At 30.1% G+C, this 21884-nt stretch overlaps 1 protein-coding gene across 1 annotated transcript in view; it reads left to right on the plus strand.

Moving 5' to 3' along the window:
- The first annotated feature begins 427 nt into the window (after window positions 1-427).
- The window catches only part of LOC105627679 (dynamin), an 89737-nt gene continuing 68280 nt past the window's right edge, over window positions 428-21884 (plus strand). The window contains exons 1-9 of the mRNA XM_012208958.1: window positions 428-591; window positions 3770-3843; window positions 4524-4673; window positions 4750-4953; window positions 5019-5211; window positions 5292-5501; window positions 6251-6450; window positions 6518-6663; window positions 6779-6936. Coding sequence (XP_012064348.1) covers window positions 428-591; window positions 3770-3843; window positions 4524-4673; window positions 4750-4953; window positions 5019-5211; window positions 5292-5501; window positions 6251-6450; window positions 6518-6663; window positions 6779-6936 — 1499 coding nt within the window. The remainder of the gene's footprint in view (window positions 592-3769; window positions 3844-4523; window positions 4674-4749; window positions 4954-5018; window positions 5212-5291; window positions 5502-6250; window positions 6451-6517; window positions 6664-6778; window positions 6937-21884) is intronic.

Raw genomic sequence — 21884 nt, forward strand, 5'->3', positions numbered from 1 at the left:
GACGTGAGCGAGCGAGACTGAGCAATGCAAGATCAAGCGATTCGTGTCGCCGCCACCGTCATTGCGACGGTGAAGATGCGGTGAAGTTTGCCACGGAAGAACGAGAGCTATCAGCCAGGCAGGCGGGCGGACACAGTGCGGCAGCGTCGCAAAAATCGGCCATCTTGCTTAGTGCACGCTTAGCTCTCGTAACGTAGAGTTGAGCTCGCTTCTGTCAACTACCCTTTTCGGGAGGTCGTGTGTGCGGGCGGTGGCAGAGCAGCAGCTCTCCAGGTGGTGCGCTGTAAGCATATCGGAATCACAGCTGTGGAGAAGAAATAGAGAGAGAAAAAAAGTGTGTGTGTGTTGTGTGTATGTGTGTTGTGTGTGCGCGTGCGTGCGTGTAATACGAGCGGTGTAACGCAAATTACACGATTCCGACGACAGGATGTCGGGCAACACGGGTATGGAACAGTTGATTCCGATCGTGAACAAGCTGCAGGATGCGTTCACACAACTCGGTGTGCATATGCAGCTCGATCTGCCGCAGATCGCTGTGGTGGGCGGTCAGAGCGCGGGCAAGAGCTCCGTGCTTGAGAACTTCGTCGGCAAGTAAGTATCGGCTTGACGTATCATAGCGTCAATCTTCTCTAACAACTTCGGATAACCGAACTTTTCATACAAATGGCATCATTCTCACGATAAAGAAAGAGAGGAAGGAGAGAGAGAGAGAGAGAGAGAGAGAGAGAGAGAGTGAGTGAGTGCGTGAGTGATTGAGTGAGTGAGTGAGTGAGTGTGTTGCTTATAAAGGATGTAAAGAGAATCTCACACACACGGATGATATAGCACGTAAAGATCCTGTTCCTCGTAATCTTGTGCGAGAAATATCTCAATTGTTACTTGTGACCACTTAAAAGCATACTCGATTGAATGCAATTGATCAACACTTCCCGAATCTCTCTTATACCTGTTTTTCTAATATAGATTAATTTTAATTTTTATTCAATTTACTTTTTTTAATTTTCTTTAGTTCGTGTGTTCACGGTGCTGAAAATTGCTCTGAAATTTCGGATGGAAGAAATAAACAATCGTATTCAAATGATCAAATTGTTCAAATATGATTTGAATAATTCTTTTTCACATTGTCGAAGCGATTTCTAATATCGTGAACTTAAGGATTGGAAAATGATATAAAATAAATTTCATCATCAAAGTCGTTGATAGAAATAAACATACTTTTTTCTTTTCTTGCTCTCTTTTTCTTACTCATGTTCTCTTCTCACTCTTAAATTTTCTATGCAGATATACATTTTCCATTTTTTGAGCATAGAAAGCGTAACGCAGTTGTATTCACGAGACAACTTTTTATTCGATTCGTCTTCATTGTCACTACGCAAGTGTATTAAAACGTATCTAGCGAAAACATGCAAAAACAGCTTTTCGATTTTGGGATATCATGCGTCGTTGTTGAGGAAGACCGTCAGACAATCAATCGTATGCGATGGCTTTTTATGCTTGACATAAAGCAAGGCAAATGGAGCGACGGAAGTTAGAACGCCCACAAGGCGACCTGTCAAGTATCTCGTTCGTGGCATCCTCGCGGGAGTACTTAGAAGCTGCTCGTTCATGCGCAAAACCGGCGGGCGGGATGATTCTTCTTGACTCCTCCGTAGCGAACGTGTGTCGTCATTCATGTCGTTCTCTGACGCTGTTAAACGCATAATTGGCGCTTATGCAAAAATATGTCGAGATAAAAATAGTCGAAGAATAATGATTCAGTTTTAAAACTATTTATATGATTTTTATATATAATTTTTTATATATAATTTGTTAATTTGTATTTTTAATGAATTCGGTTGAACACTAGTACATGTTAAAACTGTTGATGAACATTGATTTAATCCAAGTGCAAATATTTTGAAATACAAAATACATATTTTACTTAATAACAATAAAATGTATTGACAAGCCTAGTTTCCACCGAGGGTTTAATCCAGATTAGAATGTAAGAACCAACCAACTACAGTCAAGTAGTCCCCTGTCGTTTGACTGTAACAGGGGAATACTCGACTGTAGTTGATTAGTTCTTACATTTTGATCCGGATTAAATCTTCGGTGGAAATTAAACCAATTTCATGATTTAACTCGTTGTTTCTATATTTATATCGAATACATATCTTTATATCAATTTGTATACAATGCACTTTAATATGCACCAGTGCGCATTGAGTGCGTCCAATCGAATTCACTGTTTATCTTGCGATGCCTTAGTAATTTAAGTAAGTAAAGAAAATTATATTGCGCATGCGATGGAAACATTTATACGTAAAGGAATTTGTGTTAAGTTTTAAAATCTTTTACATAATTGATTTGTCACCGTGTATGCATAAGATACATTGTTGAACTACATTGTCATGACGTATTGGTATTTGCTTTCAAAACAGAAGAATTGACTAATGCAGAATTTTAGCTTAACCCAAGAATAGTGATGATGATTTTATATCCCAGAGAGAAAAATGAAATAGTAATATAGTTTTCTGTATTGATCAACAATTCATATCCATTTTTTCTCCTCTTTTTTTAAAGAAAATATCGAGAAGACATATGAGAAAAATTCTTGGCATAAATATCAAACTGTTATAATTTTAGACAAATTTGATCCTTTACAGTGCTATTATTAAAATTTCAGATAGATGCATTCATTATACTTTCTTTATTTTGGTCGTGTAGTGCTGGATTCAAATTCCCACTCGAGTGTCACTCAAGTATCATTCCATCTTTGTTGTTTATGGAACATTAAACAAAGATAAAATCACACTCTGGGAGTATCCGGGTAGGAATCCGAATATGCAACTCTAAAGCAACCAACATTTGATTCCATGGCAATATATTCGTTTAAATTTCTTCAATTGCAAAAATGTAAACGAATGACATTGTTATGAAAAAATTAAAAATTGACTGCTTTATATGACCGAAATAAAGAAACTAATTGAATATATTTAAAATTTTAATAAAATTTTAATAAAATTTTAATTCTGTAAAAATCAAATTTGTCTAAAATTATAAGTTAATAAAATTATAAGTTTGATATTTGTAACATTATTTCTACGTCAGACCGAGAATTTTTTTCCAATTATCTTCGTATAAAGATCTCAAATCAAAATATTATTAATTATAAAATAGTTAATAATATTCAATATGTAATTAATAGTAACTTCTAATTGGAATGTAAAAAACATCCCAATTGAATGTTTACCAAAAAAATTATTAGGTGACTATTTCTGGTGACTATTAAAGAAACGAAAATTCTTGAAAGATAGAATACAAGATAGATAAAAGAATATTTAAGCTAGATAAGAGGACACATAGACCTGGACTTTTTAGCTGAACTTCTTGTATCATTTATCTTTTCTATTTGTTTTTCTAACATAGAGAGAAAAAAAGGAAGTATGAACTTTACAAAAAGTTCGGCTGAAAAGAACAAACCTTATATATATATATTTTTATCAGATAGAAGAAAGAAGATATGTGAAATAAATAATTGAATTTTATTATTGCTTTAGGTTATACCATGATGGAAGTTATCTTTTTCACCATTATATGTATCACAATCTATATTTATATTAATATATTTATATTAATATATTTATATTAAATATATTAATTACAATTATTTTAATAAATAATTAATTTATCATTATTCTCCAATAATTGCATATATAATTAGTATTTGTATGAAATTAATGTTAATTAAAGTTAACTATAACAACGAATATTTACACTTTTCCAGAGATTTCTTGCCTAGAGGTTCAGGCATTGTGACAAGAAGACCTCTCATCTTACAATTGATTAACTGCCCAACTGGTGAGTCATAATGTAGCCCATATTACATTATTTTTCTTATTTTATTTGATATATAATACAAATCAATGTGAAATTATCTTACATATCTGATAGTATTCTCGAAATCTGTTACTTTTTTAAAATCATATATAAAAAATGAATTTAAAGGATATAGAGTTCTCTCGTATATACTGGTAATATTATCTTGTTAATCTATTGACCTATACTCATGGCAAATCTTTCTTTTAAGCAAGGAATGTATTAATGTCTAATGCATTTACTTCACTTATATCGTTCTCTGTTTGACTCTTCTTAAAAACGTTTTTATAATGCGACATTGATTATATTAAATGAATTCATAAGAAAAGTTATTGACATTTTGCATTTTATTATTTACATATAGTATTAATAAATAGTATTAATAAATATAATAGAATATAGTAAAACAAGATTAATAAAATTATTTTACCTCTTGAACTTTTACAACAAGTTATCACATATCCTTCCCTTAAAATTATATTTCCTTTAAAATTATAATAAATTGTAAATTGGATGTATCTCATTAGACAGAATATAAATATGATGAATATTAAATATATAAAATATTATATCAAATTTCAATTTTTTTATTTTATTCTTTTTCTTAAATAATAAGTATTGTTCTTGGAAATTAAAATAATTTTTTCTTTCTTATGTTACAGAATATGCAGAGTTTTTGCATTGTAAAGGTAAAAAATTTGTAGATTTTGATGAGGTACGGAAAGAAATTGAAGCAGAAACAGACAGAGTGACTGGAAGTAATAAGGGCATTTCTAATATACCAATTAATCTCAGAGTATATTCACCCAACGGTAAGTATAATAAGAAGCCTGTTTTAAAAAATAAATGATAATTATCACTTATTAATATATATTTATCTTTGTTTAGTCCTAAATTTGACATTAATTGATTTACCTGGACTTACAAAAGTACCAATTGGAGATCAGCCAGCAGATATAGAAGCCCAAATTAAAGCCATGATCTTTCAATTTATCAAACGTGAAAATTGTCTCATATTGGCAGTCACACCAGCCAATACTGATTTAGCTAATAGCGATGCTCTTAAACTTGCTAAAGAAGTGGATGCACAAGGTATTTAGTTGCAATGCTGGTATTAATATTTATTTGAATTAACATTAATGCACGATATTATTAAGGTGTACGTACAATTGGTGTTATTACTAAACTGGATCTCATGGACGATGGCACTGATGCAAGAGATATTTTGGAAAATAAATTATTGCCATTGAGAAGAGGTTATATTGGTGTTGTTAATAGAAGTCAAAAGGATATAGAAGGACGAAAGGATATTAAAAATGCTTTAGCCGCTGAGCGAAAGTTTTTTCTTAGGTATACGCGCGAATAATTCTGAAAGTGACAAAAATGTAATTTTTTTTCTAGTCATATATAACTTTTGTTTCATTTGTTAGCCATCCGTCTTATCGTCATCTAGCAGACAGATTGGGTACACCATATTTGCAGAGAGTTCTCAATCAACAATTAACGAATCATATCAGGGATACCTTGCCAGCTCTAAGAGATAGATTACAAAAGCAACAGTTAACTTTAGAGAAAGATGTCGAACAGTACAAACATTTCAGGCCTGATGATCCTGCAATCAAAACAAAGGCTATGTTACAGTAAGTGAATTTAAAATTTTATAATTTGCAAGTTTAACGTATCCTGGTAGTATCCTAGTGCTCGTTTTCTATTTATAAAAATTATAATATATTGTAAAAATCACAAATGCGTATCTTATAGCAGAATATGTCACATAAGTGTAATAACAACATTTTTTTGATGAATATATTTTGTACTTCGTATCTTCATATATAAAGCAATAATATGCAAATGAAATTATAGTTCTTCTTTATTTTTTCATTTTTAATATTTTTTATTTTATAGAGGGTCTTGAAGTTTTAGATCATTTGCTTTTGGTTTTCAGATTAATTCAAATGTATACGTAGGTATCCTTGTGTTTGCTCTATTAGTTTTATTTAACCAAAATAGCGTTTATAATAATTTTATTTATCAAAATAGTGTTTTTTTGCCATTTGCATGAAATTTTAAGTAATTGAGAAACATACAATTTTTTATTATGCAAATGTTTTTTTAAGAATGAGAAGATAATATGATGATATAAAACTATTCTGCTACAAGAAAACTAATAAATAAAATTTCTAACAAAAAATATTTTTTATCTGTGAAGTAATAGATCTTTATAGTATGACATTTCTATTATAAATTTGGTTTTTGTGATGCAATAATAGAGATTACTTCAAATATGTTTTTTGTTGTGAATGATAGATAACATCAAGACTCTCTATCTATGTAACTAATACTTTATGATAGTTTACATTACACAAGTTAATAGAAAAACGTTTTTAAGGATGATACAGCAGCTTCAATCAGATTTCGAAAGAACTATAGAAGGCTCAGGTTCAGCACAAATTAATACTATGGAACTCAGTGGTGGTGCGAAAATCAACAGACTTTTCCACGAGCGTTTCCCGTTCGAAATTGTTAAAATGGAATTTGATGAAAAAGAATTAAGAAAAGAAATTGCTTTCGCCATCAGAAATATACATGGTGAGTTTCTTTTGATTTTATCAATTGACAAAACAAGTTAACAATTATGTACATTTTAATATGATAGGCATCAGGGTGGGATTGTTTACCCCAGACATGGCTTTTGAAGCAATAGTCAAAAAACAAATAAACAGACTTAAAGAACCAAGTCTCAAGTGTGTAGATTTAGTCGTGCAAGAACTTAGTAATGTTGTACGCATTTGTACAGATAGGGTAAGTCAAGAATAATTATAAGATATTAGATAAAAGCTATAAGAATTATTAAATTTCAATATTAAAATATGAGTTAATTATGCAATTTTTATGTGCTAATTTTTTAATATAACAGATGTCGCGTTATCCCAGACTAAGAGAAGAAACGGAACGTATCATAACGACATACGTCAGGCAGCGCGAGCAAATGTGTAAAGAGCAACTGATCTTATTGGTGGATTGCGAGCTTGCATACATGAATACGAATCATGAAGATTTCATCGGTTTTGCGAAGTAAGTAATCATTAAATATTTCACATTATTTGTTATATGTTATCTTAGATTTCAAGTATTATTTACAGAGGTATATACAGTAGCCAAATACTTTCGATTTTTTAAGTTGATACTTCTAGTTCTTACATGTCGGTTTCGTTACATTTATGCTTGCTGCTGTTTTCTTATTTTATGTCAAATTTAATATAGCCACTATAATAGTAAGAGACTTTACATAATGCTGTTATAGTATTTAAACGAGATGTATGTTTCAAAAGACTGCTTTCTAAAAAAGTATTAGCAATATGTTCACGTGTATTGCATAAAATTTTACAAAGTTAAGATTCTTTATATGCTATAGTATTTGTCATTTAAGATAATAAACTATTTATTTTTTAGAATATTTATTTCTATACAATTTAGAAAAAATAGTTTATTTAAAAATACTGTAAAAATTTATTTGTATAATACGTGATGTCCAGTGGTCTTTATTGTTCTCAATTTGTTACCGTTTTATTCATTCGTATAGAATTCTAACTTCAATACAAAGCATAATATTGCACGAATCGATGAAAATTAATTAAATAATGAAAATTGGTCAATAGATAAATCCTGAAAAAAATCAGGATTTTTATTTGGAATATCCTAGAATTATCCTTAAATTGACCAGATTTTGCTGGATATCATGTATGTTATAATGTTTAAACATATATTAAAGTAGATTAAGATAAATTGAAGGATAATAATTTATTAACAAGAAATATTCTTTCTAAGAACATTTTTAAGAAAATTAAAATTTTTAACATTTTTGAGAAAATATAGAAAGAAAATATAATAGAAACTGTACTACACGTGATTAATATGTTTGCTATTATTTTTTTATTCCTAATTATCAACGCATATACTTTTACAGTCAATGCATGTCTTACTAAAATCAGCTCACATAGCAGTCTACAATCACACTAATATTCTCAGTTTCCTTCAAGGCCAGAGACCGCTCTTAATTTGACAAACAATAAACTTTAATATTTTTACTCACACATACGTACGCACGCGCGCGCGCACACACGCACGCGCACACACACACACACACACACACACACACACACACAGAAAACACTATACTAAAATTATATATATATACAAGTATAAATTTTTATGAACTCTTCTGAATATATTTTTTGTTTTAGTAATACATTCACTTTATTTTCTATTAGTATTATAAGGTATAGTAGAGCGGAACTATTTCATCAGTTTTAGCTTTAAAGTAATACGATAGTATATTTACGATGGTAAACAATATCTGTACAATAACGTACTTATAATTACGTTATATAATCATAATTATTTCTTGAAAGCACAATCTTTAAATAATTATTTTTTGCTGTTCAGAAGTATAAACATCGCGAAAAATGAACGAAAAAACTCCGCTCTATTCTATATTAAATTATAAACAGGGTGTCCCTGGAAAAGAATATTTGGGATTATTTTCATATGCAAATAGAATAGATTAAATGAAGTCGAAAAATTCTCTAAAACTTTTCATTTTCACAATAATTGACGAGTTATTAACTTTATTAAAAATCGCTGAATAAATCGACAAAAGAGTTCAACTCCAATGACATTTGACCTATGTTGTCAAGATCATGACCTTAGTGATCTCCAACAGGATAGTGATCGTCCTTCCTTTAAAAATAACTGTCAAAAAAATTTTTTAAATAACTTGTTACGTCAAAACCGTAAGAATCTTTATTTCATGGGAATTAAAAAGTGCGTGGATTGACGTTTCAGGCAAGACAGGAGATCGATGCCTTATCGCGCGTATCACAACTTGAACATACTCGAGTTAAATTTCAAAACAAGTCTACGATGGAACGCAATTACTCTGCTTTGAAATAGTATGACCGTTAGATCGTTTTTAGATCAAGGAAACTTCCCTATGCCTGAGATAGGATCATGTGACCTTATAAGATGAGGAATGCAATCAAGGATTTGAATAAATTCATTCAATTAATCTTACATAACTTTAATAAATTTTTTAATAAATTCTATTATAATATACATAATTTAAATTTCTTAAAACTAAACTAAGTTTACTTAAATATCGTCTAGTTTAGTGTAAAATGTTGTGTTGTGTTCCGCGGATGATTTATATTATTTTGGAAGTTCTGAACAGAGGATCTTGAAAAGTGTAATTATAATTTTGACTTATCTCCTGTTCATTATTCACATAAATTCTTTCAATTAAGGTGGAGAGATCCAAATGTTTGTGCGCATAAATTGTGATATTGTGTTTCTAAATCAGAAGAGGAAAAGGCTAGTTCGGAGTATAAGAAATTATTGAAACGGAGAAGGATTCATGAGTTTCAGTCTAGGATTATAATTCATTGATTAGGGGAACATCTAGAAAGGTAGGCTCTGATTATGATTTGAAACTCGAAAGATTTAAAAAGTTGAAGATTTGGAGGAAATAATTTTTCTAAATCATTTTAATTAGAGAGATTAGGATGAGAGATGTAAATTTGTTTATTTGTTGGAGGAAGAAATGAATAGTTATTTTCAGAAGAATGATTTATGTAAGAGAAATGGTCACTTTGAGAGAGTTCAGGCAAAGTTGAATGTTGACAGGTGAGATACTATCTGGTTTTATGGTTGAAGAGTAAATTTCGAGAGATGAAAGTTATTCTAACCGAGAACTGAAACTAGTGGAGTCAGAAGAGAGAGAGAAAATTTTTTAATTCGTTCTCAATTTGATTTCCTACTTGTCTTATTACTTGCAATAAATTATATCTTTTCGAGGTTTTGACTAGACTGGAAAGTCGCGCTTGTTGCTGTTTTTGCGCCTGTTTATTTCTCAAAAACTGGAATTTTTTGAATTTTTCAAATAGATAATCTAATGAATTGAATTGCTTTGAACTTACTTTTCGGTGACTTATAGTTTCGTTTAATCTGCAGCCTAATCCAAAAATTTAACTACAAGAAGGACATCCCTCTGTCGGATCTTTACACGGAGGAGCCACCTTCGGTAATCAATTCACCCAATATGCACTTCCAAAGCGGAATCAAATTACTAATTAAATTATCTCTTTCGGATCTGTGCATTTCATACACCTTAATTTATACTATGAGTTTCTTTCTCTTTGATAATCAGAAGATGGGAGAAAATATGGAAATCAATTGTGCCTAGATATCGTATAGATTTCGTACTGATTTTATTATTAGCTTGAAAATACTCCATTGCCGATCTCACTTGGTATTAGATACCCGATCAATCTATTAGATATCATTCTTTGATTTCTATTATTAATCTTTCTACATTTGACACTATAATTATAATAAGATTGAAATTTCTTTTCAATTAATTTTCACAAGTGTTTGGTTTTCGGCTCGATGATAATATTTTCTATTGAAAGAAAAGAATCGTGGAGTCCTCCGGACATAACATATCTCATTTCTGCTATATGCTAGAGTACTAGCAATTACTCCTCCTCCCTAATGTAATAACTTTCTACGCGAAATGAGATGCACAATATCTTCTCCTTTGTGTAGAAAAATGTAGAAAAGATTGTCTACGCGAAGCGTCCTATGCCTCAAGACAGAGGAGGATGGACCTCGCTTCCCGTGGAAAGTAGATCCAGAAGCAGGAGAGGAGATGGAGTGGAAGTCATACGAATCGAGGCAAAAGGAATTGGAAAACCGTACATCTCATATCAGAGAGGAATTCGCTTCGCATGGAAAATCAAAAACCTATGTGAAACTATATTTACAATTGTAGACTTCGTGATGCCCTGTAAAACAGTAAACTTTTTTCATTAATAACTTTTAAACGAAGGATCAGCAACTAAAACCTGTTAAATGTTCAATATATGTCAAAATCAAGATTATCGGAGTTGAATCCTCTTTTGTTGATATATCAATCGCCACATTAGTTCGGCCTATCGCCAAAGCGGTGATAACTTCGATTGGGAATACTCGGAAATAAAAAAAACGGATTGGCTAAACTGGGGACCCAGATGAATAGATTGTTGGAGTTTTCTTTTCCATGGGTAAAGATACATAAAAAAAATTGCTGAAACAGGAGGAGGAAGATGGCGAAGAGCTACTGACAGTCAATCAATCAATGAAACATGAAACAAATATGAAACTGATCAGAACGAAAGAGTTGACAACAATGAGAAAAGACAAAGAGAATAGGCATAAGCCTTCTCTTTGATAAGACATATGCCTCTCAGATATACTCATTTCGGACTCACTGAGCAGAAAAACTATCGATTGTGTAGAGAGGAAAGCGAGGACAGTTTGCACATCCTGCGCTGCCCTTTGCTCGTTTGTAAAAGATATTGTAAAAATTTTGCTGCTATATGTTTATTAGATAGAATATCTAAAAGAGAAGAGGATGAGCAGTCTTATAAGTACGATGCTAGATTGAACTGATTAATCTTTAAAACAAGCGGGGAGTGACAAAGGAATTAGATTTAGATCATGTTAACGATTTATAGTCCCATCCGTTTATTTTACTATTACTTTTACTATTATTTTACTACTATTATTACTATTACTAGCTCGGCCTATCGTCGAATGCAAGCGCACGGTGAGATACAATCCCGATCGCTGGACAGCTGCATCCCCGTGCGCTTGCTTTCAGCGATAGACAGTCGAATTAGTATGGCAATTTTTAATAATCAATAATTCGTTAACTGTTGCGAGAATTGAAAAATCAATAAGAATTCTTAGATTCTCTTACTAATAAATTAAAATAAAAATGAGCACATGAGAATCATGCGCAATTGTCGTTGCACAAATATAGATAATTATCAAATATAGATAATTATTTAGTTTCCATTTATTTTATTTTATACGTTTTGACTCCTTTCTGGGCCATCAGTGTACACCATCAAATTTTGATCTTAAATAGGTTTTTCAACTCCGTTCTGGTAGCTCGAATACACGTACCACTAGCAGATGAAATATGTTTTCTTTGCATTACATGTATTATTCTGTGGAACGCCAACCTTCCATTATTTTCTTTTTATTACTTTTTAATGTTCGAACTTAACATCTCGAAGTCGGAAAGCGTAGAGCAATTAAATAATTAACAACTGCATAATTACATCGAACAAATGATGATCAACTTTATTAACGGATTTAAATTAATATGTTGTCTTTTGGAAACTCTAAGTTTTATAACGTTCAAATTAATAATAGTTTTATACAAAATCTGTTTATATTTAAGGACGAATTTTATTCCGTTTGAAATCATGATTACTCATTCTGTTTTTTGTGATTTCTGTTGATTGTGAGTTTGAATTTCTATTAATATGGTTGCGGTGTTTCGCAATCTGTGTTTTCAAGTGCCTTCCGCCATTTCTATTTAACATAGGATGCATCACAATCATTGCATTCAATTTTGTATACATTTTATTTTGTATATTTTTGTGTACAACTTTTTATCTCGCAAAATATCTTTATGTTCTCTTATAAAACATGAAAGTTTGTTCATACTAAAAAAAGAAAATTTTGATTTTATGTCTTGGATTATTTTTCTGAATTTATTTGGCATTTTTGGGATGTAATAAACCAAAGATGCAGTTTTTCTTTTCTTCCTTATTTTCGTTTTCAGTTTGATTTAGAAAAGATAATCTTATTTTAGATCGTACATGTGAGAACACAATTAATACTAGAATACTAGAAATACTAGAATACTAGAAAGTGCCTATAACGATCAAAGTTAGATCTTTAATGTTTAAATAATTCAATGTGAATTATGTATATAGGATGTCTCAAAAAGGGTTGAGAATATAGACATCGAGAATATCTCGGAAAATGTATTTTACAGAAAAATGTTCCAAACAAAAGTTGTAGGATTCGAAAAATCTATTTAATGATATTATCATCATTATCTTGGCTGACGTCGCCAAAGTTAGATCAAGGTCACGTTGATTTTTTAAATGACACACCCAATTTTTTATTCCAGATTTAGCTGTCAAAGCTTTTCAAAACACTATAATAAAGTCATTTTTCATAAGTAAAAGCCTTTGAAAATTGTGCCTCTTATTTTCATTTCTGCATAAGTTTAAGTCTAATAGTGAATTCGACAGACTGCATTAATAAAGTTCGCACTGAGTGCGAACTTTTTCAATGTCACGCATTCGGCTTGTGCGCACCGTATCAGTAAGTTAAGATTATCGTATTCAGCAAATGAAAACTAACCCAATGTAGTGCTAAATTTATATTTAGACCAACCGAATAACTGAGTTTAAGAAATATTGCATTGATTTTTTATTGTTTCTGACAATGCAATTTGCATAGCATTAAAGTGATTCTACACTCGCACTATGTCAGGGCAGCACTAGAGCAGAGTTAGTGCATGTGTGCCGAATTCGCCATAAGCTGAATAAATTTGAACTTATATGATATGTGTTACGAAAAAAAAAAATAATAAATAGTAAACTTTATTTTTCAATGTAACATTCAAATTAAATTCATTATTAAAATTGTTATTCTCTTTTATTATTTATTTTTATTAACTATTATTATAATTTTTTAATTGTTTTTATAGTTTTTATTATTCGATCTAATAGTACCAAGTGTTTATTTTAATTTTTTGTGGTAACACTTGAATAGACAAAATGATGTAATTTTGTGATAACGTTTTGAATAATGTTTTGAAGAAGAATTAAATAGCTACTATTTTGTTTCAAACAGAAAATATTTTTGAATGAGTTGCAATATAAAAATTTTATATGTATAAGAATTAAAAAAAGTCATTTGGTTCGGAATACTTAAAATCTTCAATAGGAATGCAAATATTACAATACTATTCAGGATGTCTGATAAGTTTTGACAAAGCGCTCGTGTATAGATAGAACAGACTGAATCGAAAAGTCCTCTACCGGACATCCCATATAAACTTCATTTCGCAGCGAGTGTCACTCCCCTCCCCCCCTCTCCTGTCAAGGAATGTACAACTTTCCACGCGAAGCGAGTTTCCAATCTATCTTCCCTGCCAGGGAATCCGTATTTTCCGAAGAATAATTAACTAATATCATCATGTAATTTGTTGTATGTTAAATTTTATGTATATTTTTGTTTCGTATTTTTCCGATTTTAATATTATTACTATCTACTTATCAGATTCGTTATTTTATATAAAACAAAATTAAATTGTAAACAAATGGAGATCGAGTAGATCGCTTTGTCATCATTTTCTAGCTTAGTTAACAAACGTATAATTTCTATCTCACTTCCTTTTTGTTAAATATTAAGTTATAATATTATAAACCAATGAAGATAGAGATGGAATAAATTACTTGTTATTATTATCTTCTTTTTTATTATTATTATTTTCTAACTGAGTTAACAAATATAGTGTATAATTTACCATGCATCGCTAGCGCTTTTTGCACCAATATGTTAGCGCACTTTCGCGTCGAAACATCCAACAGTACATTCTGGCTGGATAATGAACATGAATTTAATGGCAATAACGACGATGTTTCTTAAAAAGTTTCACATCGGGACTTTGCGTTGCAATATCTTCACTTGTAGGGTACGTATAATAGAAAAAAATTAATGCTTTTATTAATTCGAGTGAAAGCTATCGATTGAGCGTAGAATTTGATCGGTTTAACCATTATTGAAATCTAATAATCTCGATCTCCCGCAACTCATAATCTTGCGTAAAGGAACACGAGTGTCCTTGTCTAAGCTGCATTTATCAAGCACTAAGACACTATCGTGTCTCCTGATAAAAGAAACATTCTATTTGTCATGCTGATTATTATACCTTTTTTTTGTTGGTTGAGAGGATGCTCAGAGTGAAAATTTAAATACCTTCCAGAAAATGTTTCATGAAACTAATCGATTTCAATTTTATTTTTATTATTAATTATCGTTAGTATCTAGAAAATTCAAAATTTGGCCTCCAATTTCCAATGTAAATCGCCAATTTTTTTTACACCAATCATAGTAGAGAACATATATATTGAACGACTTAGAAGAATAGGTGTTACAGAGAATTTTTACAGGGCATTATTAGGAATTTTTACTCTCTTATCTAAGATATATGGATATTACACATTTCTTCAAAGTTCAAGAAATTTTAAATATCTTCAATTCTATTCTTCTATACATTCTGGACTCTAATTCATATTGGAATTCACTCTATTTACTATACCATACATCCCAAAGGTAAATAAAGTTAAATAAATTCAGAAGGGTAATCAAAAACATAAAATCAAAATTTTCCTGTTTTTAGTATGAATCAACTTTCATATTTTATAAGAGGACACAAGGATGCTTTGCTAGACAGATAAAAAGATTGTTGTATACAAAATTGAATGCAATGTTGTGAATCATCTTATGTTAGAAGTGCTGGAAACAAGTACTTGAAAACATGGATTATGGAACACCGCAACCATATTAACAGAAATTAAAACTCACAACCAGTAATCACAGAGCATAGGATGAGTCATAATCATGACTTCACACATAAAAATAATTTACAGAACGCTATCTAAAGAGAGAGATTAATTTTACATATACAAGAAATGTTACATATACAAAAACAGAGAAACAACCTTAATTTAAAGGCTGACAAAATTCTTACATTATGCATACGTAACTTCATTAAACAAAATGTAACAGTAAATTTGTCGTTAAATATAAATAGATTCTGTATAAAAATGAATTTAAATGTTAATAAGACTTGAAGTGTCCGAAAGATAATATATTAATTTAAATCGATTAATAATGTAATAATAGCTTTTTAATGAGCCAACACAGGATATCAGTGTATAAAATTTTACCTTATAAAAATCGATAATAAGTATTAAAAGTAATATGGAATTTAAACAAATAATAAAATATGATATAAAAAATAAAATATCCAAACTTTTTGTACTCAATTTCTATAATAAATATAAGTCACATTCATTTTTATTGATTATATTTAATTTTCTTTCTCTCAGCTTATGTATTATATGACTTGTGTTTGTCGTGTACATGGTGTACGTACATATTCGAGACTTGTATGTACAGTTTATTGCAATAAAATTAAAAGCAATAAAAATCCGATCCGATTAATTTTATTTTATACAATTGATAACAAACAAAAGATAACACAACATTTCGACCTCAGGGGATCGATCACTTTCACATGAAATTTTTCCATTTTATTTTTCATTTTTCATTTTTTATTCATTGAGATTTCACGTGAAACTTTTCATATATAGCGATTTTGTATGTAAGTTAGGTATGCGTTGGCTTTAAGCTAATATTTATAATCCGATTTTATTTCAAATTAATAATCTGTCTCCCGAGAGATTATTAATCTTGTAAATATAATAATAACCTATCAGAAAACAACACGACCGGATCGGATTTTTATTGCTTTTAATTTTATTGCAATAAACATACAAGTCTCGAATATGTACACCATGTGTACACGACAAACACAAGTCATATAATACATAAACTGAGAGAAAGAAAATTAAATATAATCAATAAAAATGAATGTGACTTATATTTATTATAGAAATTGAGTACAAAAAGTTTGGATATTTTATTTTTTATATCATATTTTATTATTTGTTTAAATTCCATATTACTTTTAATACTTATTATCGATTTTTATAAGGTAAAATTTTATAAGGTAACCTGGTTTTTTATTATATATATATATATATATACATCTCTGAATACATATATATATATATATATATAACTCAGAAAAAATATCTTTTCCAACTCTAATAAAAAGAAATTATCTTGAAGAACACTCAAATAAACATCAGAAATTTTTCTATTCCAATCATTAATAACACAGGTCCACAAAGAAAAGTGCCCTGTGCTGAGGTGGAGACCTAGCTACTCTTATGTATTTTGAGTCGTTGAATTCAAATCTGATATAAAAATAGGATCAGGCAAAGTTTTCAGTTTAGAGCAAAAAAATGATCCATTTTTTCCCATTTTTAAACCATTTTTTCGCTCTAGATTTTCCCTGGATGGTCCTATTTTTACATAAGAATAGCTGGGTCTCTACCTTAGCATAGAATATTTTTTTTGTGAGCCTGTGTAATGTTTCTACTTTTTCCTTACATAAGAATTTTATTGATGGCATGTTAATCGGCTTATTTTCCTTCATTAAACGTTTTTTATTGTTGTTATTAAATTGTTTTTTAAAAAACAATTCGAATCTAATTGTTACAAAGACCGACAAAGGCAATATTACGTATTAGATAAAGATTTATGCCTGTATTTATAGTCAGATCTTGTACTTAAGATTTCCTTAAATTTATCTTTAGATACTTAATAGCTATGAAATAATTCGTAGAGTATCTGAAGATAAATTTAAGGAAGCCTTAAATATAAGGCCTGATTACGAGCATTATACAAACAAAAAATTAATAAAATGCTTAGTAACAAAAACACATACAGTAGTTAACAAAGATTCTAAAAAATGACCAACAAATTAAAAGAGTTACTGACAAGATGAAAAACTGAACTACATCTCGGAATCTGCGGAATATATCTATAAATCTATAATTTTTTGTAGTGATGGTGTTCTTCCGAGAGTCTATGATCTCTCAAAGATATATAAAAATTATTATATATAGTCTGGGATGATCGTATCTATTGACAGTTCTCTTTATACATCTGCAACATTCTTACACAAAATAATTGTACTTACTAAAAATAGCCATGAAATGAACCACATAATAGATCTTTATGATCTTGTTAACAAGTTAAAAAATACATACAAAAATACATACTTGCTTAACTTCTTTGGATGTAGTTTCGTTTTTTACTAATATTTCACTGAACTTAGCCATAAAGAGTATTGAGAAAAGATGGAATTATATCTCGGAATGTTGCAGTGTTCCCAAAGATGAATTTTTATTAGCAATTCAGTTTTGTTGTTCAGTTTGTTTTTGAGTCTACTTTTTTTTGATGACCAAATTTATAAGCAGAACTTTGGGACATCTATAGGCTCCCCATTATCGGTTATCGCTGATATGGCTGACCTTAAAGAAAATATACTTGACAACATTTTCCGATCAAGTTTTTTTATCGTTAGGTTGATGATATTATGATAGCGATTCCTATTATACAAATCGGTAATTTTCAAAAAATGTTTAATTCTGTACCTTCAAAGTTTACAATTGAAGTAGGGGATAACAAAATTAATTTTCTTGACACAATCATCTTTCAGCATAACAAAAAACTAATATTTGACCGATATCAAAAACCGATTTCTTCAGATAGATATTCATTAATTTTTTATTCAGACATCCTCTAACAGAAAAAAGACATCATAGACATAGTTGATAGTGTTTTTCCTTTCTTCCCAAAATTTCATCAAAAATTTGAATTTATTGTTAGTATTCTACTAAATAATGACTATTCTCTGGATTTCATTTTTAATACGATTTCTCAGAGAATAAAATATTTTATAAAAAATAGTAACATGATGATGATGATGATGATGATGATGATGATGACAAAGATATAATAAAAAGAACTTGGCATCTACAATAAAATTATATGGTTTACGATATCTTTGTTAACATATCTCAGATAAATTTAAAAGGATTATAAACAATATAGTATCTAAAATTGCATTTTACAGTCAATAAATTTCACAGTTTAATCAATCAAATTGCAGAAAGATCCATTACCTATCAGTTCACAGAGAAACGTTGTCTATAAGATTGTCCGTAAAGACTGCGAGGCTCCTTATATAGGACAAACTGCTGGTTGACAATTATACGCATTTCTGAACACCGAAATCACATTAGAGGAAAGATGTCTTCCTATTCGATCATTACAGACCACAAATTACAATTTGACCAATTTGAATTCCATTTGAACAGGATGCAAATTTTGGATATAAAATAAAATTACAACAAAAGATTAACATCCGAAATACTACATACAAAAAAAAGAGTTAGACAATTGTTTCAGATCGGTACTTGTATCGGCGGTGACACGTGTTATTTGTCTCTGTGTGACTGAAGAATGAACAACTGTTACATTTTGATCTATCCATTTGACAAAAAAATTTAATTGGATCACTCTTATTACTTCTAATTACTCAAATAAATATTATATTCAATTGGTTAACTATTGTATGTGTATGAGCAAATTGCATCAATTCGATGAATATCAATCTATTTTCTCTTTGTTGTTTCTTTTAAAAAAAAATAATTTTATATATATTCTTGACATTCTCATTCCTATTATAGCTTCACTTTATAAGAATTACTTGTTTCTTTCTGACCAGTAAACTGGAATGAATCTATGGAATCTCTTTGATATGTTGGATGATGTTGGTACCATGGTTGATACACTACTTGTACAAGATAGAATTATTTCCGTTAATTCCGTTGAGAATTACTTGAAGTAAGTCGAAACGCGTTCGGACATTATACGAATATTATATTTTTTTATATTAAAAATGGATTTTTAAACATATCCATTGTTGTGCACTAAGTGCCGCGCTGATTCTTTTTCTTTATTTTTGTTTTTAATTTGTTAAATATTAAGGAATCCTTTAACATTAATTATTGTTCTTATTATTGTTTTAAATATTGAATTTTTTATATTGATATTTATAAAATTAAAATAAATTTATAAAATTAAAATTCGTTAAAACTTACATTATAATGTTGTGTGATACATAATTAGAAATATCAACACTTATCATGGATCAAATGAATATTATATTGGTTGTTGCAAGAATATGTTATCCATTGGTTGATCATCATTTGATCAATGTAATCATGCAATTATAAATTATTTAATTGATCCTGCTTTCTGACTCCAAGATAGTAGTTCGAACATATAAGTTCGAACATATAATTTAAAATTAAAAAAGGATAATGGAAGATTCCAGGAATAATACATTTAATGCAAAGAAAACATTCATCTGTCAGTGACGTGTTTGAGCTGTCAGAACGAAGTTGAAAAACATTCTCATTTCATTCTTGAAATTTGACGATATTCTGATGGTCCGGAAAGGAACCGAAACGTATGAAATAAAATAAATGGAAATTAAATAATTATCTACATTTAACTTATGCATCAATAAATTGCGCGTGACTCTTATATGCCAATTTTTATCTTAATTTATTAATTTAATTAAGAGAGTAAAAATTCTTATTAATTTTTCAATTTTTATAATAGTGAGTTATTTACTTAGTTAATTACTAAAAATCGCTATATTAGCCCGGCCGTGATCTATCGCTGAATCCAAGTGCACGGTGAGATGCAGCCATCGATCCAGCGATCGATGTTGCATCTCACCGTGCACTTACATTCGGCCAGGCTAGTAATAGTAGCATAATAGTAGCATAATAGTAGTAAGATGAGCGGGTGGAACTATAAATATTCGCCGTTAGCATGATCTAGATCTAAAAGTTCCTTTGTCTAAAAGTTCCTCCCTGTTTGTTTTTGAGACTAATCAGTTCAATGTACTGCGGCTACTAGGCTTATGAAACTGCTCATCCTCTTCTAGATTCTTCGGGCCTAATAAACATAGCAACAAAATTTATATAATATCTTTTACATAAAACGAGTAGAAGACAACAGTACAGGATGTGCAAACTGTGCCTTGCTTTCTTTTCCACAACCAATAGTTCTTCTGCTCGATCCAAAGTTATATAAATAAATGTGCTCTGAGAGGCAGATGTATGTCTTATGAGGAGAAGTCTATTTTTAATTTCTCTTCTATTGCTGTCAACTCTTTTGTTTTGATCAGTATCAGTTCAGGATGTTTCATTAGTTATTTTGATTGTCAGCAGTTCTTCGCTGCCTTCCAAGAGCTCTGGATTTTGAAAACCTTTTCCAGCTGATGTTTTCTGAGAATCTCGCTTTTTTTAGTGTGAAAGGGTCTGCCTAGTGAAAGTCCCAACTTAGTGAAAGTCCCAACCTAGTATGGCCAAGCCCAGTTTTCTCCATTTATTCTGATATATTAGTCTCTATGTTATTTGTTTGACTGTGCTGATAATCACCTGATTCAATTGTTGTGGTTCTTATGGCTCTCGTCACAGTCCTCAAGTATTCTCCTTCAAAGCTTTTGAGCAAGAACGTGGCACCCATCTTCTCCATCTTAGATCACCAGATCGCAGCATATTTTAATCTTGATATCAAAACGATTTTATATAATCACAGGGCAACTCTGAGATTTAAATTTCCATTTTAAAATCCCGCCCATATAGCTCTTTTATAAGCCCATATAAAGGTGTAGGATTTTTGTTCCTCTTTTTCTCGAGGTATGTACTCCAGTTCAATTTCGCATTTAAGCAAATGCCCAGATACTTAATTGATATACTGAATTGATATAACTTATCACCCCAGAACTACAAAGGCTCGATTGATTCAAACTTGTATTTTCCGGTGAAAATAATGGCCGAGATGTTGGCTAAGTTTATCATTAGTTTCTTCGTCTTACGCCAGTTTTGAACAATTTTTAAGGCTTTTTTAAGATTTATCAATATTAAAGCCATTGGAAGTTGTTCTTCTTATTTTCATTTTTGTATTAAAAATTTTCATTTTTAAAATAAAACAAAATATAAAAATAAAAAGAAGATGTACAATCTCCAATGATCTTGATCTTGACAAATGTTAGTCGGATTCTGAACAAGAGATTTTTAGCCATCGATCGAATACCTTGAATAATGCTAATACCGGCGATACTGTAACTTTTAAGTCTTATCGTCGGAAAAAGTATTTAATGAAAAAATATTTTATTATAATGTTTTAAAAGGTTCTTGAGATAAGCTACAAGAATATGTAATAAAAAATGGGGAGATTCCACTAAAAAAATTCTAAGTGATCTTGCTAACATCATCTTGACAACATCAAGATCAAATCAATGATCTATCTTACATTTCCCTCGAAGTAATAAAAAAAATTATTGTCTGAAACATTTTTCTAATTAACGCAGCATTTCCGAGATATTTCAATGT

This window comes from Atta cephalotes (assembly GCF_000143395.1).
Source record: "Atta cephalotes unplaced genomic scaffold scaffold00010, whole genome shotgun sequence".
Taxonomy (NCBI): Eukaryota; Metazoa; Arthropoda; class Insecta; order Hymenoptera; family Formicidae; genus Atta; species Atta cephalotes.